Raw genomic sequence first — 25,000 nt, 5'->3', positions numbered from 1 at the left:
GGCGTCTAAGGGCGCTCTATAGGGAGGTACCACGTGGGAGACTCCCTGAAAGAAAGTTCTCGCCTGTGGTTGGAAGCGATCTTACGCTGAAACGAGATGGACAAGGCTGAAACCTGTCCCTTGAGGGAGCCCGGCGCCCTGCCTGAGTCCAGGCCGGACTGAAGAAATTCCAGAATGGTGGGAATGGAGAAAACCAGGGGAGGCCGACCTCAGCTTCTACACCATTCAAAAAAGATTTTCCAGATCTGATGATATATGCGTCCCGACATCGGCTTCCGAGCATTAAGCATGGTAGACACTACCTCTTGGGAGAAACCAGCTTGCGTTGGAACCCAGGATTCAATGGCCAAGCCGACAAACACAGGGCCCTCGAGTTTTGGTGGTAGATCGGGCCCTGACAAAGCAGGTACGGTCGATCTGGTAGTCGCCAGGGTATATCTGCGACATGTACTAAATCTGCGTACCACGCCTGGCGTGGTCAGTCTGGAGCCACTAGGATTACTGGAACCCCCTCTGCTTTGATCTTCCTGATTACCTTCGGAATCAAAGGCAATGGGGGAAACAGGTAGGGAAGGTGAAAATGGCTCCACGGAAGGACGAGTGCGTTCACCGCGAAGGCTCACGGGACCGAGCTACAAACTCTGGTACCTTGGAATTGAACCGTGACGCCATCAGGTCCACATCTGGGGTCCCCCAGCGAAGACAGATCTGCTGGAAACTCTCCGGATGGAGAGAGCACTCTCCCGAGGCAAGGCCTTGATGGCTGATGAAGTCCGCAGCCCAGTTTTCCATGCCCAGGATATGAACAGCCGAGATAACCAAGTGGCTTCTTTCGGCCCAACAAAGGATGTGTTCCGCCTCGCTCATTTCCGCTTTGCTGCGGGTGCCCCTTGATGATTGATGTAAGCCACGGCCGTGGCATTGTCTGATTGAATTCAGATGGGATGGCCTGCCAAGAGATGATGGAACTGCCGCAGGGACAGCCGAATCGCACGGATCTCCAGGACATTGATCGGAAGACGTGACTCCTGAGCAGACCAATGCCCCTGAGCCGTGTGATGACAGAAGACTGTTCCCCAACCCAGAAGGCTGGCGTCAGTAGTGACCACGTGCCAATGGACCGGGAGTAAGGATTTCCCTTGAAGGATGGAGGACCGAAATGTCCACCACCTGAGTGCCTGTTTGACCAGCGGGGGAAGCTGGCACAGATGATCGAGTGAGAAGGGGTTCCTGTCCCATGCGTCGAAAAGCGCATGTTGTAGAGGTCGTAGGTGCAGCTGAGCGAATGGATCGGCTTTGATTGCAGCCACCATTTTCCCTAGGACCCTCTGCCAAAGCGAATGGAACGAGGAGATGGTTGATAAAGTGCTTTGGCCCCCCTGCTGAAAGGCAAGGACTTTGTCCTGAGGCAGAAGCACCAACCCTCGGGAAGTGTCCAGGATCATGCCCAGGAAGGAAATCCGCTGAGCTGGGCCTGGAGAACATTTGCTCAGGTTTATCAACCAACCTAGCTGAGAAATAGTATCCAAAGAAATGCAGACGCACTCCTCGCAGACCTGAAAGGACAGTCCCTTGATCAAGTGATCGTCTATGTAGGGCAAGACAACCAATCCCCGAGAGAGTGTAGAATGGACATAACGGCCGCCACGACCTTTGTGAACACCCTCGGGGCGGTAGCAAGGCCGAAGGGCAAGGCTGTGAATTGAAAATGTTCTTCGCGAACAGCGAAGTGCAGGAACCTTTGGTGAGGGGGAAAGATTGGGATGTGAAGATACGCATCCCGAATATCGATGGAGGCCAGGAACTCCCCTTGCTCCATCGATGAGATGACAGAACCGAGAGCCTCCATCCTGAAATGTCGAACTCTGACAAATTTGTTCAGGAGCTTTAGGTCCAGGATGGGCATGACCGCACGATCCTTTTTTGGGACCACAACAGATTTGAATAGAACCCCTTGTTCACCGGGACCGGGGTAATGACGCCGTCCTGGGGGAGTGACTCGATGGCTTGGTAAAAGGACCGAACTCTGGTTCCCTCTTTTGGGAGGGAAGAGAGGCAAAGAACCGGGTTGGAGGATGGGAAGCAAACTCGATTTTGTATCCGGAGGACACCAGATCTCTGACCCATTCGTCGTGGACGACGGCGAGCCAAACATGGCAGAAATAGAGTAGGCGGCTGCCTACTCTGCTGGTGTTGTCCAGACCACGTCGCGAGTCATTTAACCGAGAGTCTCTGGGACCTGGATCTCCTAGATCTGGCCTGCTTGGAGCGGGACTTCCACAAGTGGTTAGTCTTGCCCAAAGCCTGTGGACTCTTGTCCCTTTGAGCGGGATGCACCGAAAGAGGTGAACTGTCCGTAGAGGACCAGCCGAAATTGCTGCGAAAGGATAGGATTCGTGTCTGCAGCGGTCGGCGAATAGGATGCCTAACTTTCTGCTGGGGAAGGAACTTGCTCTTCCCGCTTGTAGCATCTGAGATAAGCTGGTCTAGCCTTTCTCCAAATAAGCGGCCGTCCTGGTAATGCAGAGAAGTTAAGGACTTCTTGGATGCAGAGTTCGCTCGCCAGTCCCTGAGCCATAACGCTTTTCTGATAACTGCTGTGTTTGAAGCTGCGAGCGCAGCGCAATTAGCCGCATCTATGGATGCCTTTACTACATAGTCGCCGGCCAAAGAAATCTGATTTGCCAGCTCCGAAATCTCTGGGGAAAGATTGCTCTTTTGTATAGTCTTATAATAATATAATAATAATAATAATAATAATTGTATTTATATAGCGCTAACATTTTCTGCAGCTCTTTACATTATAGAGGGGATTTTTACAGACAATAGACATTACAGCATAACAAAAATCACAGTTCAAGAGAGGTGGATGGTAACAATTGCTTTTGTTGTTCGGAAAAGCCATAGTATAAGAATCGGGTGTTCATGTAAAGGCTAGGCTAAACAGCCTAAATATGTAACAGTACAGACACAGAGGTCTATTAAATGCATAAAGTGTACGAGAACATGATGCGATGAACCAGATTATGGTTTAAGTTTTTTGAATGGGCCACACAGGGATAGTTAGGTTAATGCGTTGAGGCGGTAGGCCAGTCTGAACAAGTGCGTTTTTAGGGCACGCTTAAAGTTGTGGGGATTGGGGATTAATCATATTACCCTGGGTAGTGTATTCCAAAGAACTGGCGCAGCACATGAAAAGTCTTGGAGACAGGAGTGGGAGGTTCTGATTAATGAGGATGCTAACCTCAGGTCATTAGCAGAATGAAGAGCACGGGTAGGGTGGTAGACTGAGACCAGGGAGGAGGTGTAGGGTGGTGCGGAGCCATGGAGTGCTTTGTGGATGAGGGTAATAGATTTGTACTGGATTCTGGAGTGGATGGGTAACCAGTGTATTGACTGGCACAAGGTAGAGGCACCGGTATAACGATTGGTGAGAAATAGGATCCTGGCTGCAGCATTCAGGACAGATTGGAGCGGGGAGAGTTTGGTAAGAGGGAGGCCGATTAGTAGAGAGTTACAATAGTCCAGACGAGAATGAATAAGTGAAACAGTAAGAGTTTTTGCAGAGTCGAAAGTAAGAAAAGGGCGAATTCTAGAAATGTTTTTGAGATGCAGATGACAAGAGCCAGTGATTGGATGTGTGGGGTGAATGAAAGCTTGGAATCAAGTATGACCCCAAGGCAGCGGGCATGTTGCTTGGGAGTATGGTGGAACCACACACGGAGATGGCAATGTCAGGCAAAGGTAGGTTAGTAGAGGGAGGAAACACGAGTTCAGTTTTTGACAGGTTCAGTTTCAGATAGAGGGAGGACATGATGTTAGAGACAGCGGTAAGACAATTACTGGTGTTTCTAGAAAGGCAGGCGTGATATAAGGAGCAGAAGTGTATAACTGGGTGTCACCAGCATAGAGATGGTACTGGAAACCAAATCTACTGATTGTTTGTCCAATAGGAGCTGTATACAAATAGAAGAGGAGGGGGCCTAGGACTGATCCTTGAGGAACCCCAACAGTAAGGGGAAGGTGAGAGGAGGAGGAACCAGCAAAAAATACAGTGAAGGATCGGGCAGAGAGATAGGATAACCAGGAGAGAACGGTGTCCTTGAGGCCGATGGAGCGGAGCATAGTGAGGAGGAGCTGATGATCCACAGTATCGAATGCTGCGGAGAGGTCCAAGAGAATTAGCATCGAGTAGTGACCAATTAGATTTAGCCGTTAGTAAATCATTAGAGACTTTAGTGAGGGCAGATTCAATAGAGTGTAAAGAGCAGAAACCAGATTGAAGAGGGTCGAGAAGAGAGTTATCTGAGAGATAGCGGGTAAGACGGGAGTGGACCAGGCGTTCGTGGAGTTTAGAGATGAAGGGAAGATTAGAGACAGGTCTATTATTAGTGGCACAGTTTTGGTTGAGGGATGGTTTTTTAAGTAATTAATGTATGATGGCATGCTTAAATGAGGAGGGAAAGATACTGGAAGAGAGAGAAAGGTTGAATATTTTTGTCAGGTGAGCGGTGACAGCAGGGGAAAGGGACTGGAGGAGATGTGACGGAATGGGGGTCACTGTTGCAAGTGGTCGGGCGAGAAGATGCAAGGAGCCTGATTACTTCTTCTTCTGTAACTGGTTCAAAGTCAGAGAGTGAACTAGATGCAATGGGGGAGGGAGGACAGTGCATGGTATGAAGGCATTGGGAGATAATTTCCTGTTGGATGTGGTAAATTTTTTAAGTAATTGGCCAGATCGTCAGCGCGGAGATCCGTGGTTGGGGCCTGCACTCTTGGGTTGACTAGGGAATGAAAAGTGTCAAAGAGACGTTTAGGGTTATTGGACAGTGAGGTGATGAGGATGTTGAAATAGGTTTGTTTGGAGAGGTGAAGGGCAAAGTTGTATGTTTTAAGCATGAACTTATAATGGATGAAATCTTCGGTTAGATTATATTTTCTCCTCAGACGTTCGGGACACCTGGAGCACCGCTGCAGGAAACATGTTTGCAGCATGTGCCACGGTTGTTGCCGTCTGTGCTGAGTTGTTCTATGTATAGGAGGTGCAATTTCATCCAAGGCACTTTGCAGGGTTTCATTGTAATACTTCAGTGCAGAATCAGGACATGAGATGGAGAATCTGCCCAGGATACCATGGCTTTAGCTACCCATGTTGCTCCAAAGGAGGGAGCATGTGCAGAACCTGATGCCCCGAAAACCGAAAGGGCGAGGCTGTCAGTTAGGCGATCCATGGGATCCCTGATGGAGGATCCATCAGGCAGGGACAGAAGAGTTTTGCAAGCCAATCGGAACACAGGAGGATCCACTGGAGGAGATTCTGCCCATTGTTTTCAGAGGTCAGATGGGAAAGAATATCTGACCTCAAGATACTTCTGTCCTGCAAAGCATAGGTCTGGCTGCTCTCTGTGGTGCCAAACTATGTCCTGGAACTCAGGGTGATTGGCAAACACCCTATGAGGACATTTAGCCCTTTTAAAGGACTCCGTGTAATCCGCATGCGTAGAAGCAGGTTCTTCGCTAACCTGCAAGGTCTGGTTGACAGCCTCTATGAGACTATCTATTGTTGTCTGGCAACCCGGAGATTATAAGTCAAGGGGCCCTTCAGACTCGTACTCAGAGGCTTGTTCGTTATCAATCCCTGGAGAGGGAGAGCGAGAAACGGAGCTTACGGATGCCGAGTCACCAGAGGGCCTGGGAGACGTGCTATGTATCAGTTTCCTAGATGCCTGTGTCTACTTTAAGCGAGGATGGCCCCTTCAGGTCGATGGTTCCCGAGATGTAAGGGAGTCCTCTGAGACAGGCAGATTAGTGTTCACACACCTGGAGGGGTCCTGAAGGGGACTCTATGGCCTTTGTTAAGGAAGCCATGGGCTGTGATAAGGATGCAACCCACTCAGGGGGACTAGCCACAGTATCGGTAGCAGCGGGGGGCTCCTGAGCTCATTTGGTATCACATGTTTTGCAGAGTGGAGTAGTGTGTCTGCTCGGTAACGCAGCCTGACATGAGGTGAAACACACTATGTGTTTTGGCGGCCTTTTTGGAAGTCTTAGGTAGGGACATGCTGTACCTTTATCTCCAATACATATCCATGTATATACTGCAGGGAAGGCTTACAAGTGCAGCTCTAAGAGAGCGCTGTACTTCAAAGGAGGTACAGCAGAGCCCTTTGTGTAAAAAACAAGGGGTGGCCTGGGGAAAGTGTGGCAGAGCTCTTACCCAGGTCCTGTGTCCTCTGAGACAGCCTATTGGTTGTCCGCTCGTGGAACCGTTACGCAGTCCTGTCCTCCTGGTGGGTAAGATGGCTGCTGAGAGTAGAGAAAGATGAATGAAACTTGGCACTCAATTTTTGAGAAGAAAAGCTTCTTAGTTTATTGATGCATCCAGACAAACAAAACCGCTAAACGTTTTCGGTCCACACCGGACCTTCGTCAGAGCGTTTTAGACATTGACTGGATGAGGAAGCTAATGAGCCTGAATGAGCGTCAGCCAGAGCACGGGATATAGGAGCTGCAGTCTGCTGCAGGATCACAAAGGAAGGTGAAGCGCCAGAGGAGAGGCACAAAGCCTGGAGGGAGTAACGGCGCTGGATCCTGAGCGCTAGTAGTGCAGAGCAGAGGAGAGCGACGCTCTGACGAAGGTCCGGTGTGGACCGAAAACGTTTAGCGGTTTTGTTTGTCTGGATGCATCAATAAACTAAGAAGCTTTTCTTCTCAAAAATTGAGTGCCAAGTTTCATTCATCTTTAATATACGGGGTGGACACCCTACTTGAGCACCGCCAACCCTCATATCTACTGAGTGCCGTGTTTCCTTACCGTATCCTGCTGAGAGTAGAGAGGCGCTTCTCGTGGAGAATGAGAAGTGCCAGGAAAGTGGGCGGGACCTCCGTCACAATCGCACGCTTGTGGCGGAGCTAACTGCTTGCCTAGCAAAGGCTGAAGCCGGGTACTAAATTGCGGCGCCTGGAGCCCCAACCCCCCCCCCCCCCCCCCCCGGGTCCTCAACTTACCACGGAGCCTGGATGGAAGGCCTTGCTTACTGCGGAGCCTGAATGCAGTTATGAAGCGGACGGTGCAGGGACGCTCTATCCACAGTCCCCTTCTATGTGGAGGTGGAGAGGGACCTTCCAGCTCCTTGCAGCGCCGCTGTTCTATCAGTGGTGGTGCAGTGGGAGCAGCACGGACACCATAGGAGCTTCTGTGCATCCTAAGGGTTCGCTCCCCTAGGATGGAACAGGGCTGTGTCAGGCTGTAGCCTGGCAGAGAAGGGGGTATATGGAGGCGACACTCCATGTTCCCATCTGTTGTTGCTGTGGGGAGACCGATGCCCTGATGGGAACCGTCACCCCTAGTATAGCTCATGCCTGACTTGGGTTGCAGGAAAGGATACGGGGAGGCGACACTCCCAAAACTCGCCTGTTGTTGATTGAAAGTCCGTCGCCCCTTCTTGGAAAAAAAATAAAAAGGAATAAAATAAAAAAGTATGGTCTGAATAGCAGACCCCGTGTGCCTCCTACAGACACTAAGCATGAACTGGTTCTCTCTAGAGCCACTGGGTGGTGTATACTGCAGAGGAGGAGCTAACCTTTTTTGTATCACTTAGTGTCAGCCTCCTAGTGGCAGCAGCATACACCCACGGTCTGTGTCCCCCAATGTGGCAAAGGAGAAAAACCATCTTACTTAATTTCCCTGCGTGACCGCGCAGAAGCTCGTTCCGGCTTCCAGCAGCTCCTGCGGCCGTGTGATCACGTGTCGCCGTTCATGGGAGTGGAGAGAGGTGAATATTCATTACCTTAATGAGCGGGTACACGTGACTGCCAGGCAACAGGAGCTGCTGGCACCGGAAGGAGATGCTGCGAGGCTGCGCATGGAAGGCAAGTAGGATGTTTTTTTTTTTGTTTTATAAACTGGAAGCTGGTGGTTGTAACTGTGCGCGCTATAAGAGAAATGAATATTCATTGCCAGTGCATTGAATATTCATTTATCTTTAGAAGTGGGCACAGCCTATAGCCGCCAGATCCTGCCTCCTGTGACCCGCTGCTCCCCTTCCCCTGCCGTAAACTGGAACAATGACTCGTGTATAAGTCAGGGGGGCATTTTCAGCACAAAACAATGTGCTGAAAAAGTCGGCTTATATACGAGAATATACGCAAGTCTTTGATACACTGCCGATTTTGCAACTTTTCCCACCTACAAAGAATGGAGAGGTCTGTCATTTTCATTGTAGGTACACTTCAACTGTGAGAGACAAAAATAAAAACCAAAAAATCAAATTGTATGATTTTTACATAATGGACAGAACCACAACGAACGTACGTCTTCCAAGGACGGCTAATGACTCAAACCCAAATATTGCTTTTTATTAGCTCAGTGCTATGCCCTCACACCTCCACTTGATGACCTCATGTGGGGGCGGATTGTGGGATGTACTGGGTCTGTCAGAATTTTAGAAGATCCCCAACTTACAGGATATGTTCGCCCCTTAATGTTCCAGGCAGTAGATATTGATATTTCTTATCATGATTTTACCGTTACGTAGAGATCAAACATGGCCTGGTTTGCATCATCTATCAGACCGTTATTAAGTTGGAGGGTAGTGGCACTACAGTGATGTAAGTAAATACGTCACATCCGTCCTTTTGCTACAACGCCGAAAATCTATATCCCATAAATATTGGATTGATATAAAGCCCCAATATTCATGTCTGGACAATGGACACACAATGTCTGGAACATGCTCATAAGAATCTTTTGAACCCAGGATGCTTCTTCCTTGGAACAAAGGGAGCCTCTGCACTTCTCCCCTGCGTCAACAGATCTCAAACAGACATCCTGTTTTAATCACCTGTCTACAGAAGGGGGTTTCTATTGCAAAAGGTTTTAATTTAAGCGCCATGGAATAAATGGCGCTATAATAAAAATAAATAATAATAATAATTTGTTTGTTTCTCGCTAGCTATAATTACTCTCACTTCAAAAGGAAGGTTGTAGTGTCAGATCTTCTCCATTTATGGGTCGTTTTCCCTCTTCTCCATATGTTTAATGTGGGGGAGTATGTCCCTCCCCCCTGGAAAGGTCTTATAAAACTTAATTTTTCCTCTTTGACAATTATAATCAAAAGAAAAAGTTATGGCTCTTGGATGACAAAGAAGAGGAAAAAATATAACAAATCGTGGAGATGAAAGGGTTAATATAAGAGCTCTATCAATAGCTTTCATTTCCCAATAAATACCCTGAATGCTTTGCCTCAAAAGAAAGAAAAAACAGTCAAACAATGATGTAGCTGGTAATATAATACCGGCATCACTTACTGCATGGATCATCTCCGTCAGTAATGGCTCCGGATCCGGCCTCATGTTCAGGTCCTCCATTTCAAAGCGTATGGCCATGCGCGTCATCTCCAGCTCTTCATCTACAACAGAGGAGCTCCGCATCAGCCGGGTGTCACGTGGTTAGGGTTTCCCCAAATATATGGTGGCTCGCCTTCTTCCTACAGCAATTTATTAAATCCTACCCATCCTTCAAGGTGGGGGCAGCAATGATGACTCCACATTTATAGCTTAGCCCTTCTGCTGTCTTTACAATTTTTCCAGAAGTCACAAACTAGACACGTGGGTCATTAATGCCTTTAAAAATACATATTTGTTTTTTCTGACCCAAGTAGAGACTAAATTGTACAATACCACCTAATGACGAAATATCAGAATACGCAAAGCGCATATATGGCACTTATGTCTATGCCCACACACAATACACAAGCACGAGGACAGAGGATGGGAAGATACGAAGATACCTGGCTGCAAGGGCACATCTTACACTCCTACCTCCTTCACCCAAATATTAGCAGCAATACATAGCTTGTTGTACAAGAGGAGGAGGTGAGCTGTGACATCACCTATTGTGTATGGTGGATCCTGTGTTATCTACTGTATATAGAGGTGTTATCAGTCATTGTACAGGGGGAGGAGGTGAGCTGTGATATCACCTATTGTGAATGGTGGATCCTGTGTTTTCTACTGTATATAGAGGTGTTATCAGTCATTGTACACAAGGAGGAGGTGAGCTGTGACATCGCCTATTGTGAATGGTGGATCCTGTGTTATCTACTGTATAAAGATGTTATCAGTCATTGTACAGGAGGAGGTGATCTGTGACATCACCTATTGTGAATGGTGGATCCTGTGTTAGCTACTGTATATAGAGGTGTTATCAGTCATTGTACAGGGGGGAGGAGGTGAGCTGTGATATCCCTTATTGTGAATGGTGGATCCTGTGTTGTCTACTGTATATAGATGTTATCAGTCATTGTACAGGAGGAGGTGAGCTGTGACATCACCCTATTGTGAATGTTTTTTTAAACATATGTAATAGAAGAAAATGGACCCAAAAATGTGTTGTGCAATTTCTCCTGAACACACCAATACCCCATGTGTGGAGAATATCTAATGTTTGGGCGCACGGCAGGGCTTCGAAGGGAAGGAGCACTGCTTGACTTTTGAACGCAAAATTTGCTGGAATTAATAGCAGACGCCATGTTGCGTTTGAAGAGCCCCGATGTGCCTAAACAGTGTAAACTCCCCACAAGTGACACCATTTAGGAAACTAAACTACTCAAGGAACTTCTTTAGATGTATGGTGAGCACCTTGAACACCCAGGTGCTTCACAAAAAATTATGTTTATAATATTGAACCGTGAAAATGCAAAAAAAACAAAAACAAAAAAAAAACAACAACAATTCCATAAAATGCTATTTTAGCCCCCAGTTTTTTTATGTTCACACAGGTAACAGTAGAAAATAGATGCCAAAAATTGTTGTGCAATTTCTACTGAGTACGCCGATATCCCATATGTGGAGGAAAACTATTGTTTTAGCTGCACGTCAGGGCTTGGAAGGGAAGGAGTGCATTTGATTTTTTGAACACAACTTTTTCTGAAATCAATAGCGGATGCCATGTCATATTTAGAGAACCCCTAATGTGTCTAAACAGTGGAAATCCCGCACAAGTGGCCCCATTTTGTAAACTAGACGCCTCAAGGAATGTAGATGTGTGGTGAGCACCTTGAACCCCCGATGCTTCACAGAATTTTATAATGCTGATCTCTTAAAATAAAATAAAAAATATTAATTTTTCCCCCAAAAAATGTTCTTTTAGCCAAAATTTATTGGGTAACAGGAGAAAATACACAGTATAATTTGTTGTGAAATTTCTCTTGAGTAAGTTGATAACAAATATGTAGGCAAATACTACTTTTGAGGCACAGTGCAAAGCCCAGAAGAGAAGAGGCGCCATATTGGAGTTCAGATTTTGCTGGAATGGTTTCAGGGTGCCATGTCAAATTGGCAAAGCCCCTGGGGTGCCAGAAAAGGAGAAACCCAACATAAGTCACATCATTTTACAGACTACACCTCTCAAAGAACTCATCTAAGGGAGCAGTGGTCATATTAACGCCACATGTGCCTCGAGTTTTATACCAAGAAAGAATCATTACATTTTTACTGCTAAAATTAAGTTTTAGCTCCAAATTTTTAATTTTTATAAGGGCTAATAGGAAAAAATGGACCTCTCCGTTTGTTTTACAATTTCTCCTGAGTGCGACAATACCCTACATGTAATCGGGAAATACTTTTCAGGAACAATGCAAAGCTCAGAAGGGAAGGAGCGCCACACTATAGTGCATATTTTACTGTTATGGATTGCAGGTACCATGACTCACTGGGAGAGGTGCTAGAACAGCATAAGTTACCCCACTTTACAAACAACACCTCTCAATGAGTTCATCTAGGGGTGCAGTGATCATATTGACACCACGAGTGGGTCACAGAATCTTATACCATTGGACAACAAAGAAAAAATTACCGTATATACTCGAGTATAAGCTGAGATTTTCAGCCCATTTTTTGGGTTGAAAGTCCCCCTCTCGGCTAATACTCGAGTCATACCCGGGGGTCGGCAGGGGATGGGGAGCGGGGGCTGTCTAATTATACTCACCAACTCCTGGCACGGTCCCTGGCTTCCCGGCGCCCCAGCTTATTCCTGTACTGAGCGGACACATGGTACCGCTCATTACCTTAATGAATATGCGGCTCCACCTCCCATAGGGGTGGAGCTGCATATTTATTACTGTAATGAGCGGTAACGGTTACCGCTCAGTACAGGAAGAAGCTGCAGCGCCGGGATGCAGGGACTGCACCGCGCCAGGAGCAGGTGAGTATAATGGGGAGGGGGAGCGCTGCGCGATATTCACCTGCTCCCCGTTCTGGTGCAGCTCTGTCTTCAGCGTCTTCTGCAGTGACTCTCAGGTCAGAGGGCGCGGTGACGTGGTTAGTGCGCGCCCTCGGCCTGAACGTCAGTGCAGAAGACGCTGAAGATGGAGCAGCGCCGGAACAAATTCAGGTGAATATTGAAAATGCCAGGGGCCTGAGCGACGGAGAGGTGAGTATGTGATTTTTTTTTTTAATCGCAGCAACAGCAAATGGGGCAAGTGTCTGTATGGAGCATCTTATGGGGCCATAATCAACGTTTGTGCAGCACTATATGGGGCAAGTGTCTGTATGGGGCCATAACGTTTGTGCAGCACTATATGGGGCAAATATCTTTATGGAGCATCTAATGGGCCATAATTAACGTTTGTGCAGCACTATATGGGGCAAGTGTCTTTATGGAACATCTTATGGGGCCATAAGGTTTGTGCTGCACTATATGGGGCAAATATCTTTATGGAGCATCTTATGGGGCCATAATCAACATTTGTGCAGCATTATATTGGGCAAATGTGTCTATGGAGCATCTTATGGGGCCATTATTAACCTTTATGCAGGATTATATGGGGCATATTTTAATATGGAGCATCTTATGGGGCCATCATAAACTTTATGGAGCAGTATATGGGGCTCCTGATTCAATATGGATATTCAAAAACACAACCTACTGATGTCTCAATTAATTTTACTTTCATTGGTATCTATTTTTACATTTACCGGTAGCTGCTACATTTCCCACCCCAGGCTTATACTCGAGTCATTAAGTTTTCCCAGTTTTTTGTGGCAAAATTAGGGGGGGTCGGCTTATACTCGGGTCAGCTTATACTCGAGTATATACGGTATTACATTTTTACCACAGTTTGTTTTATGTCCCAGATTTTACATTTTCACACTGAGAAATGGGTAAAAATTGCACCAATATGTGTCCCACAATTTCTGCTGAATGTAGAAATACTGCATACATGGCTGTACAGTACTGCTTAGTCACAAAGCGATACTCGGGAGGAACGGAGCACTAATTTCCTCCTGCGGTGCAGATTTTCCTAGAATAGTTTGCGGACTCCATATACAGAGCCCCTAAGTGCTAGAAAAGCAGAACCCCCCAAGTGAGCCCATTTTGGAAATTATAAGTCCTTTGGGAATGTATCTACAGATGTAGTGACTATTTTGAATCCATGGGTGTTTTCCCAGAAACAGGCAGCAGTGGATGTTACGAAGTGAAAATTGCTAATCTGTGTAGCGCTGGCGCTCCTGCAGAGGTCTGGTCCTCCTCTTCCGCGGCTGCCCTGCCTTGCTTCCCATGCCCGGCCCGCTCAGATACCTCGGCACTATCGCTGCTGCACGGTTCCGAGCGGAAACGCCGACCACCCGAAAGTCTCCATCCTGACTTCCGCGCTTCCCTCCTCTGCTGCGGCTTCCTGGTTCCTGCGCATGGCCCGCAGGGCTCCAGGCACGGCTTTGAGGGTGTGCGCTCCCAGTCTCTTAGAGACAGCACACCATTTTCTAAAAAGGGTCTATCCAATGACCCGTACTATTTCAGGCACCTCTGCCCTAAGGGAGGTGCCAGAGCAACAAGTGCTTCCTGTTGCTAGTTCCCAGGTCCCCCGTACCAGCGAGTCCATGCTCTGTCTGCATCCCACTAATTCTGGCTTGTCTCCTCAGTGTGTCCACCGTGCCTTTCCACGTCTTCTTGGATGAAGCCAGTACCACCTGCACCAGTCCGTGCCATCTGCTGCTGCTATCCGCTTCGGCTGCTAATCCTCTGCCAAGCTCTTCGCCATCTGCGGTTCTTGCCGCCCGTCTGTCCAGTCGAGTCAGCTTCCACATGTCCGGGGTCTAACTTGAGGAAGCACCTTGCATACCCCAGCTTCCCAATCTGGTCCTGTTTGAGGGGTCTTACTACGGGAGTCTGGGGCTCGCTTAGTTCTGCAGCTGGCGGGAGCAATACCAGGGGTAGAAGTGAGGGGGCGTTGGAGTGGCCTAGAAAAGCAAGCGCTCCTGTGCCAGGCAAAAGCGCCAGAGGCGGAGCCGCCTTAGTGCGGACGTGGCTTCCGGGATGCGGCCTACACATCGGCCGAAGTCGGGGGCTAAATTTTTGCAGCCGGCCGCAGGGTTACCTCAGGAAGGTGGGCCACAGGGAAGCCATGGCTGAGGCTGCCAGTCAGCATGTGACTATCCCATTGCAGAGGCCCACCACCGACAGGATCCACTTACCATCGGTGCACATCCCGACACGGAGCCGCCGCGGATGACTGGGTTTCAGCACCAAGGAAAGCACACGCACTCTACTGTTCTGCTGCAGGTCAGGTATTGCAGCGTGGACGGTGCAGGGATAAAAGGGGAAACCTCAATCCACCATCCCTTTGTTAGGGAGGTGGAGAGGAACCGTCCGCCTCCTTGTACCATCCGCTTTATCAGTGGTGGTGCAGTGGGGGCTGCTGGGATGCCATAGACAGGGGCCTCTGTAACATCCACAGAGTTCAAGCCCCCGGGTGGACAGGGCCAGCTGTCCGGCATTAGGCCGGGCTGAAGAAGAAGATACATGGAGGCGACACTCCATGTGCTTGTCTGTTGATAGTGCGGGGAGATCGGTGCCCTTGAAGGGACCCGTCGCCCCTAAGAATCAGCTCAGGCTTGGCATCTCACATTGCAGGAGAGGATACGGAGAGGCGGCACTCTCCGTGCTCGCCTGTTGATGGTTCGTGGAGATTGGAACCTTGAAAGGATCCGTCACCCCATTCGTCCGTGGAAAAAATAAAAATCAAAAAGAGTCAAAATTGAAAAGTAAAATAATAAAGAGTTTTGGGTCTGAATAGCACAGCCGTCCATGTGCCACCTACGGACACTAAGCAAAGAACTGGTTAGCTGAGAGCCAGCAGGAGGGTGTATACTGCAGGGGAGGAGAAAACTTTCTTTGTATCACTTAGTGTCGCCTCCTAAAGGCAGCAGCATACACCACGGTCTGTGTCCCCCAATGAGGCGAAGGAAAAAAAACAAATATTCATTGCCACTTATTTCGGAGTTATTTGACTGTCTCAGGGAAGCCAAGATCTTTACCAAGCTGGATCTCAGAAGGGCCTACAACCTGATCCGCATATGCTAGGGAGACAAGTGGAAGATGGCCTTCAACACCCAAGGCAGCCATTATGAATACCGTTCAGGCTCAGTAACGCTCCAGCAGTCTTTGAGGAATTTATGAATGACATTTTTAGGGATCTCCTCTATTCTTATGTTGTTGCCTACCTGGATGACATCTTGATCTTTCCAGATTTAGCCACGCACCGGAGGAATGTTCGTCAGGTCCTGCAGAGACTCAAGGAGAACAGGCTGTTTGCCAAGTTTGAGAAATGTGTCTTCGAGCAACCCTCTCTGCCCTTCCTAGGCTATATTGTCTCGCCCAGTGGTCTGAGGATGAATCCAGAAAAGCTAGCTGTAATCCTCAAGTGGCCTTGTCCGACCGGAGTTAAGGCGATACAACGGTTCCTGGGGTTCACTAGCTATTATTGCCAATTTATTTCACACTTCTCATCACCGGGGGCTCCCATCTCGGCTCTGACCCAAAAGGGTGCCAATTCCATGGATTAATATAGAAAAATCAGCCGCACTCTTATGGTATATCTTTGCAAAAATGTGATGTATTTATTCACATGTGTTGAGACAAAAATAAATTGAAATTTTTTCTATATTGGACTTGTTGGGTTTTCCCAAGTACAGCCAGCACCAACTTAAGATAGCTGAGTGCGCTCCTTTTTTCTGAAATAATTCCATGGATTGGCCTCTTGAGGCAGAGGAGGCTTTTGCTTCACTAAAAAAAACCTTCTCTTCTGCGACGGTGCTCCATCGACCTGTCGCGAATAAACAATTTTGCCTCGAGGTGGATGCTTCCTCAATAGGCACAGGGTCGGATCTCACCCAAAAGTCTTCCTGCAGTCGAATGGTCACTTGTGGCCTTTTCTCGAAGATTTTTTTCCTTTTCCGAGAGAAATTATTCCATTGGAGATCAGGAATTGCTGGCAATCAAGTTGGCTCTGCAGTAATGGTGTCATCTTCTCGAGGGAGCAGTCCATCAGGTCGTTAAATTCACCGACCATAAGAATCTAGCCTACCTCCAGTCTGCAAAGAGGCTGAATCCACGCCAGGCCAGGTGGTCCTGTTTGCACGATTCAACTTCTTTCTTCATTTTCGCCCTGCCTGCAAGAACATCAAGGCTGATGCACTCTCTAGGGCATTTCTGCCGCCCGACTTGGAGGAAGAGCCTCAACACATCATTGAGCCATGCAGAATGGTCACTGTAGCCTCTGTCAATCTGTCTTAGGTTCCCCCTGGGAAAACATTGGTATCTAGTTCGGACATGAGGCGAGTTCTTTGGTGGGGCCACTCTTCGAAGTTGGCTGGTCATGCTGGGCAGAGGAAGACTTTGCAACTCATTTTTCGTTACTATTGGTGGCCTACTATGGGAAGAGACATCTTGGAGTATGTCTCGGCCTGTCCTTCCTGTGCCCAAAACAAAACCGCAAAGCACCTTCTGTTCAGACGTCTTCTGCAGCTTCCAATTCCTTCAGTCCCCTGGCAGCACATTGCTATGGACTTCATTACGGACCTCCCAGTCTCCTCTGGCTGCTCCGTTATATGGTTCGTGGTGGATCGTTTTTTTGAAGATGCTCACTTTATTCCTCCGTCAGGTCTTCCTTCTGCTCCTGAACTCGCCAACTACTTCATTCAGCATATTTTCCGCCTCCATGGGGTTCCTCGCCACAATGTGTCCGATAAGGGTGTCCAATTCACTTTGAAGTTTTGGAAGGCGACCTGTAAACTAATGAACGTAGAGCTGGATTTCTCTTCTGCTTATCATCCTCAATCCAACGGTCAGGTGGAGAAGGTCAATCAGATCGTATCCGGGTTCCTGCGTCACTTCATTAACGTGCATCAAAATGACTGGGTCAAGTTACTACGTGGGCGGAGGTCTCCTACAATAATCATGTAAGTGAGTCCTCTGCTAAGTATCCTTTCCAGATTGTGTTTGGACGTCAGCCCGGTATCCATCTTCCTATTTCTGGGTCTTTGGCTACTCCAGCTGCTGACACCCGTACTAAAGATTTCTCCAAAGTGTGGAGAGACACCAAGACCACTCTGGAGAGAGCGTCGCAGCGTATGAAGAGATATGACGACGAGACACCTGAATGATCCGACTTTTCGGCATGGGGATAAGGTGTGGCACTCCTCCAAGTACATCCGTCCGAAGAGGCCATCTTACAAATTTGGACTTCATTTCATTGGTCCCTTCTAGGTTATAAAACAAATTAACGCTGTCTCTTAAAAATTGAAATTGCCTGACTCTCTGCGTGTGCCTAACTCCTTGAACATTTCTCTCCTCAAACCAGTAATCTTGAGCTCTTTCTTTAACCCCTTAATGAACAGTTTTGCGTTTTCGTTTTTCACTCCCCTCCTTCCCAGAGCTATATCTTTTTATTTTTCCATCAATATGGCCACGTGACAGTTTATTTTTGGCAGGACGATTTGTACTTTTGAACAAAATCATTGGTTTTACCATGTCGTGTACTAGAAAACGAGAAAAAATTCTCAAGTGCGGTGAAATTGCAAAAAAGTGCAATCCCAAACTTGTTTTTTCTTTGGCTTTTTTGCTAGGTTCACTAAATGCTAAAAGTGACCAGCCATTATGATTCTCCACGACATTACGAGTTCATAGAAACCAAACAAGTCTAGGTTACTTTTTAACTAGTGAAAAAACATCCCTCCCCCCCCCACCCGAAAAATTGCTAAAACAAACACAAAAAAACTGCACAATTTTCCGTTACCCGTAGCGTCTCTATTTTTCATGATCTAGGGTTGGGTTAGGGCTTATTTTTTGCATGCTGAGCTGATGTTAATAATACCATTTTGATGCAGATACATTCTTTTGATCGCCCGTTATTGCATTTTTGTGCAATGTCGCGGCGACCAAAAAAACGTAATTCTGGAGTTTTTACTTTTTTTTATCACTACGCCGTTTAGCGATCAGGTTAATCCTTTTTTTTTTATTGATAGATCAGGCGATTCTGAACGCGGCAAAACCAAATATGTGTAGGTTTGATTTTTTTTTTGTTTCATTTTGAATGGGGCGAAATGGGGTGATTTAGATGTTTATATTAATATTTATTTTTTTCATGTCTTTAAAAACATATATTTTTTTAATTTTGGGAGGCTAGAAGCTGCCACAACTCGATCGCCTCTGCTACATAGAGGCGATGCTCAGATCGCCCCTATGTAGTAGAATTGCAGCATTGCTATGAGCGCCGACCACAGGGTGGCGCTCACAGCAAACTGGCATCAATAACCATAGAGGTCTGCAGGAGACCTCTCGTTGTTATGCCGACGCATCGCTGACCCTCGATCACGTGACAGGGGTCAGCGTTGCCCGTATTTCCAGCTGGAAGCACTTGTTAAATGCCACTGTCAGAGTTTGACAGCGACATTTAACAAGTTAATAGACGCGGGCGGATCGCAATTCTGCCCATGCCTATTGAGGGCACATGTCAGCTGATGCGGGCTCACCGCTGGAGCCTGCATCAAAGCGGGGGTTCTGCCATCGGACGTACTATTCCATCCGATGGCAGAAAGGGGTTAAGGACCTGGGTACCACTCCTGATCCCGTCAGCGAGGAGGAGGTCTTTGAGGTAGAGAATATTTTCGCCACAAAGAGGGTAAGGGGAAAGACCCTTTTCTTAGTAGATTGGAAGGGCTTCGGTCCTGAGAAGAGGTCGTGGGAACCCAAAGAAAATATCCAGGCCCCTCTCCTACTGGAGAAATTATTTGCAGGCTTGAAGAAAAGGGGGCATAAAGGGAGAAGTACTGGCACTCCTGCAGGTCTGGTCCTCCTCTCAGCGGCTGCCCCGCCATGCTTCCCGTGCCCGGCCTGCTCCCCACTTGGATACCTCGCGATCGGCTCTGTTGCACGGTTCCCAGCAGAAACGCCGATCCCCCGAAGTCTCCGGCCTGACTCCCACACTTCCCTCCTCTGCTGTGACTTCCTGGTACCTGCGCGTGACCCGCAGGGTTCCAGGCACAGCTCTGAGGGCGCACGCGCTCCCGGGCTCAAAGAGACAGCTCACCATTTTCTAAAAAGGGTCTCAACCAATGGCCGAATTACCGTACTATTTGAGGCACCTCTGCCCTAAGGGAGGTGCCAGAGCAACAAGTGCTTCCTGTTGCTAGTTCCCAGGTTCCCCGTACCAGTGCGTCCATGCTTTGTATGCATCCCACTAATTCCGGTTTGTCTCCTCAGTGTGTCCACCGTGCCTTTCCACGTCTTCTTGGACGACGCCAGAACCACCTGCACCAGTCTGTGCCATCTGCTGCTGCTATCTGCTTTGGGTGCTAATCCTCTGCCAAGCTCTTCACCATCTACGGCTCCTGCCAATCCGCCTATCCAACCGAGTCAGCTTCCAAATGTCTAGGGTCTAACTGGAGGTAGCACCTTGCATCACCGGGCTTCCCAATCTGGTCCTGTTTGATGTGTCTTGCTATGGGAGTCTGGGGCTCGCTTAGTTACGCCCCCTTCAGAGCCCCCTGGGCAGGGGTCCCGTGTTTCCACGAAAATTGCAATAAACGAATGTACACTTCAATAACTGTGTCTCCATTTCCATTCGTTACAATTTGCTATTGCAGTCACCAGTACGTTATACCCAGCTCATGCTTCTGGATGCATGCACCTGTTAATTAGGCATGTTCTCATCACTACAGAAATGCCAAACGTGTGGGCGCTATATGTGGTTTAGGCACATTGGGGCTCAGAAGGGAGGGGGCATTTTGATTTGGGAGCGGAGAATTTGCTGAATTTCTTTTGGCGGGTGAGGAGCCATTTAGCTTCTCCAGAGCCTTTGTGCTACCAGTAACATGGAAGCTCACTATATTTCCGTTAGATGACGGACCTGAGAAGTGACTTGTTTGTTTGTTTTTATAGATTGATTTGAAGTTTTTATTGGGAACATTTTACATAACGTTTGGGATCACATTTTTCCGGAGCTCTACGCTGAGCACTTACTTTGGGATTTCCATCTAAATCTCTGAGTGACGTGATTCAGATAAAACCCCCGAGTGATCCATTCACTATAATGAAGCAGCAGAGTTACTCTGTTCAGCTGTGTCCTTTTCAGAAGTGCACAAAACTGTGGGCAATGGTACTTTTATGCAATCCTAAAAAGACAGACACCGCCAGATCACAGGTCCTATGGCGTCCACAGTGCCTCCATCTGCCTCATTATAGGGAATCTTATGCCGGAGGTTTTGTCTAAATCACATATTTCAGAGATTTACACGGAAACCCGAAGGTAAATGTGCACCGAGCCTTACTGCAATCTTTGGGAGGCAGAATGAACAAATCAACAGCAGGTGAAGAATGTGTTTTATTTATTTTTTACGCCATACCTTGTGCGGTATAAGTGATTAGGTGACTTTATTCTTCAGGTCGGTGTTATTACAGCGATACCAGATTTATATTGTGCTTTTTATGTTTGTCGGCTGTCACACACTAAAAGACGCCTTTTATTGCAAAAAAATAGTTTTTGAAACACCACATTTTGAGATCTATCATTTTTCCAAATTAGGCCGACAGTCATGTGACGGCTTGTTTTTTTGCGGGACGAGTTGACGTTTTTATTGGTACCATTTTCGGGCACATGACATTTTTTATCCCTTTCTTTTCCGATTTTAAGTTAGCAGAATGAACAAAAACCATCAATTCAGGATTTTTTTTTTAATGTTGTTACATGTGTGGTAAAATTGATAAAGCAGTTTTATTCTTCGGGTCAGTAGGATTACAGCGATACCTCATTTATATATTTCTTAATGTTTTGGCGCTTTTAGACAAAAACTATTTTATAGAAAAAAAATAATTTTTACATCGCTTTATTCTGAGAGCTGCAACTTTTTTATTTTCTCCATCGCCACATTGGGGGACACAGGACCGTGGGTGTATGCTGCTGCCACTAGGAAGCTGACACTAAGTAAATACATAAAAATGTTAGCTCCTCCTCTGCAGTATACACCGCCCGCTGGCTCCGGATATTACCAGTTCTTGCTTAGTATCCGTAAGGAGGCACACTGCATCTGTTTTTTTCAGACATTCTTATTTTATATCCATTTTTTATTCTTTACTTTTTTCGCCTTTTGCGCAAGAGGATGAAGGGGGCGACAGCCCCTTTTAAGGGGGCCAATCTTCCTCAAAACATCAACAGGCGAGCACAGTGAGTTTCAACTCCACATATCCTCTCCTGCGACGTGGGATTAACGGCCCTGTGAAATCCTAGGCGAGCGAACCCTTAGGATACACAGATGCCACCTTTTCTATTGATAATCCGGGCGCCATCACTGAAGAACAGCGGTGCTGCATGGAGCTCCTTAGTCCCTCTCCACCTCCTCATCAAGAGGGCGGCGGTTCGAAGTTTACTGCACCTCCCCTCATACCTCGCTTCAAGAGGACCTCAGCCGTGAGTCTTGCAGGGGGGGGGTGGGGGGGGGGGGGCTCCCGAGCGCACCGCAGGCCCGGCCGCGTCTTGTGGCCGGGCGTCGCTAATTTAGTCCTCGGCTTCAGCCCCAGCTAGGCCGCGACTACGCCCACAGCGAGCGTCACACTCGAGGCCTCGCCCACCGGTTTAGCGCTTCTCGCACACTGCGAGAAGCGCTCCACAAACTCTCGGCGGTCATATTTGAAGCAAATGAGCCTCTGGACGCCGGCAACTGGCACTCCGCTGCGACTGGACACAGGACCTGGGTAGGTGCTCTGCACACTGACACAGGCCCTCCTCCTCCTGCATTTACACACAAGAGTGCCCTGCTATTGGAGCTGCACATAAAGTGCCCCTCAACAGTCCTGCAGTCTGTTTTGGAGGTTAGCAGGTACAACATGTCTCTGCCTAAACCCTCCAAAAAAATCTGTAAAAATGCATACGGTATTTTTCACTTCTTGCACCACCTGTCAGGCTGTGCTACCAAGTGGGCATACTGCTCCGCTCTGTCATGCTTGTGACCCTAAATGCGCACAGTAGCCCCCCCAGCAAACGAGCCCACGGTGACCAGTCCCCCTGAGTGGGCTTTGTCATTTTCGCAATCTATGGCTTCCTTGACTAAAGCGATCGAGTCCCTCCAGGATCCATCCAGGAGCAGGACCACTAATCCGCCTGCTCAGAAAACTTCCCCTACAGCAGGGGAATCTTCGGCCTGCAGGGGCCACTCTCATTCCAGACACAAGTGGGCATCTAGGAAGCGTGTCCGTAGCTCGTCCCCCAGGCCTTCTGGTGCCTCGGCGTCCGTTAGCTCTGCTTCCAGCTCCCGCTCCCCAGGCACCTGTACCTGAGTCTGATGGGCCTCTTGATCTAGAGTCGCCAGGCTATCAGAGTACTATAGATAGTCTCATTGAGGACGTCAACCAGTCACTTCCAGTTGATGAGGAGCCTGCGACCTCCAATACGGATAATTTGGTGTCCTTCAAAAGGACCAAGCGTCCTCACACGGTGTTTGCCAATCACCCGGAATTCCAGGACATAGTTCAGCAACATAGGGAGCGTCCGGACAAACGCTTTGCAGGTCTGAGGTCTCTGCAATCCAAATATCCTTTGGACAGAATCCCCTCCTGTGGATCCTCCTGTTTCACGTTTATCCTCCCAAACTCTTCTATCCCTGCCGGACGGATCTTCCATCAAAGATCCCACGGATCGCCTAATTGATAGTCTCGTCCGCTTAAGGCCCCTTCACATTAAGCGACGCTGCAGCGATACCGACAACGATCCGGATCGCTGCGTCGTCGCTGTTTGGTCGCTGGAGAGCTGTCACACAGACAGCTCTCCAGCGACCAACGATGCCGGTAACCAGGGTAAACATCGGGTAACTAAGCGCAGGGCCGCGCTTAGTAACCCGATGTTTACCCTGGTTACCATCCTAAAAGTAAAAAAAAACAAACGCTACATACTTACCTACAGCTGTCTGTCCTCCAGCGCTGTGCTCTGCTCTCCTCCTGCACTGACTGTGAGCACAGCGGCCGGAAAGCAGAGCGGTGACGTCACCTCTCTGCTTTCCGGCTGACCGACGCTCACAGCCAGTGCAGGAGGAGAGCAGAGCACAGCGCTGGAGGACAGACAGCGGTAGGTAAGTATGTAGCGTTTGTTTTTTTTTTACTTTTAGGATGGTAACCAGGGTAAACATCGGGTTACTAAGCGCGGCCCTGCGCTTAGTTACCCGATGTTTACCCTGGTTACCAGTGAAGACATCGCTGGATCGGTGTCACACACGCTGATCCAGCGATGTCAGGAGGAGTCCAGCGACGAAATAATGTTCTGGACTTTATTCAGCGACCAACGATCTCCCAGCAGGGGCCTGATCGTTGGTCGCTGTCACACAGAACGATTCATTAACGATATCGTTGCTACGTCACAAAAAGCAACGATATCGTTAACAATATCGTTATGTGTGAAGGTACCTTTAGTGTTTGAAGCATCAGGCTCGGCACGCTTTCCCTCTTTCGCTGCTACCTGGGTAGCCAAAGCCGTAACTCTTTGGGCAGACTCTCTGCATAAGGCCTTAAGGTACCTTCAAACATAACGATTTCGTTAACGATATCGTTGCTTTTTTGTGACGTAGCAACGATATCGTTAACAAAATCGTTATGCGTGACAGCGACCAACGATCAGGCCCCTGCTGGGAGATCGTTGGTCACTGGGAATGATCTGGACCTTTTTTTGGTCGCTGATCACCCGCGCTTAGTAACCCGATATTTACCCTGGTTACCATTGTAAAAGTAAAAAAAAAAAAAAAAAAAAACAGTACATACTCACATTCCGATGTCTGTCATGTCCCCCGGCGTCAGCTTCCCGCACTGACTGTCAGCGCCGGCCATAAAGCAGAGCACAGCGGTGACGTCACCGCTGTGCTCTGCTTTACGGCCGGCGCTGACACAGTCAGTGCGGGAAGCTGACGCCGGGGGACGTGAGACATCGGAATGTGAGTATGTAGTTTTTTTTTTAAACTTTTACAATGGTAACCAGGGCAAATATCGGGTTACTAAGCGCGGCCCTGCTAACTTTTTTTGTATTTACTTAGTTTCAGCCTTCTAGTGGCAGCAGCATACACCCACGGTCCTGTGTCCCCCAATGAGTGACTCGGAGAAAAGGATTTTACGGTGAGTACACAAAAATCCCTATTTTCCGCTGATGGAGCTGTATGGCGGCTTGCTTTTTGCAGGACAAGATGATGTTTTCAGCGGTACCATTTTTATTTACATTCGTCTTTTTTTTATTGCGTTTCATTCCACTTTTTGTTTGGTGGTATGACCAAAAAGCATAGTTTGCTGCCTTTTTTTCGGTGTTCACTGGTAGGAAAGTTTTATATATTTGGGTCGTCTCGGACACAACAATAACTAATGTGTACTTTTTTTTCCCCACAAAAAATTTATTTATTGGTAAAATATATTTCTTTTTTTCTTATTCTAACTATGGGACTTTAACAGCTCTGATCGCAGTTATAAAGCATAGCAATGCAGGAGCATTGCTATGCTTTATAACCTGTCAGTGCTGGAGACAAAAGTTGGTTAGATCATGCGCTGCGCATGATCTAACTACCTTGCTATCCCTGGTGACCTGGATTTCATCACCACAACATTGGGTCACCATGGGAATGATCACCCTCTCGAGATGACGTTGCGGGGGCGCAGATGGGACCACTTCCCCCTGCCGGTCTTCTAAATTCTGTC

The 25,000-nt window shown here is 47.9% G+C and overlaps 1 protein-coding gene across 1 annotated transcript in view; it reads right to left on the bottom strand.

Annotated features, from left to right (window-relative positions):
- The window catches only part of PMPCA (peptidase, mitochondrial processing subunit alpha), a 63,257-nt gene that overhangs the window by 27,936 nt on the left and 10,321 nt on the right, over positions 1-25,000 (bottom strand). The window contains exon 6 of the mRNA XM_069748112.1: positions 9,310-9,410. Within this exon, the coding sequence (XP_069604213.1) occupies positions 9,310-9,410 (101 nt within the window). The remainder of the gene's footprint in view (positions 1-9,309; positions 9,411-25,000) is intronic.

This window comes from Ranitomeya imitator, chromosome 2, assembly GCF_032444005.1.
Source record: "Ranitomeya imitator isolate aRanImi1 chromosome 2, aRanImi1.pri, whole genome shotgun sequence".
Taxonomy (NCBI): domain Eukaryota; kingdom Metazoa; phylum Chordata; class Amphibia; order Anura; family Dendrobatidae; genus Ranitomeya; species Ranitomeya imitator.
This window is presented reverse-complemented; position numbering and strand designations above follow the sequence as displayed.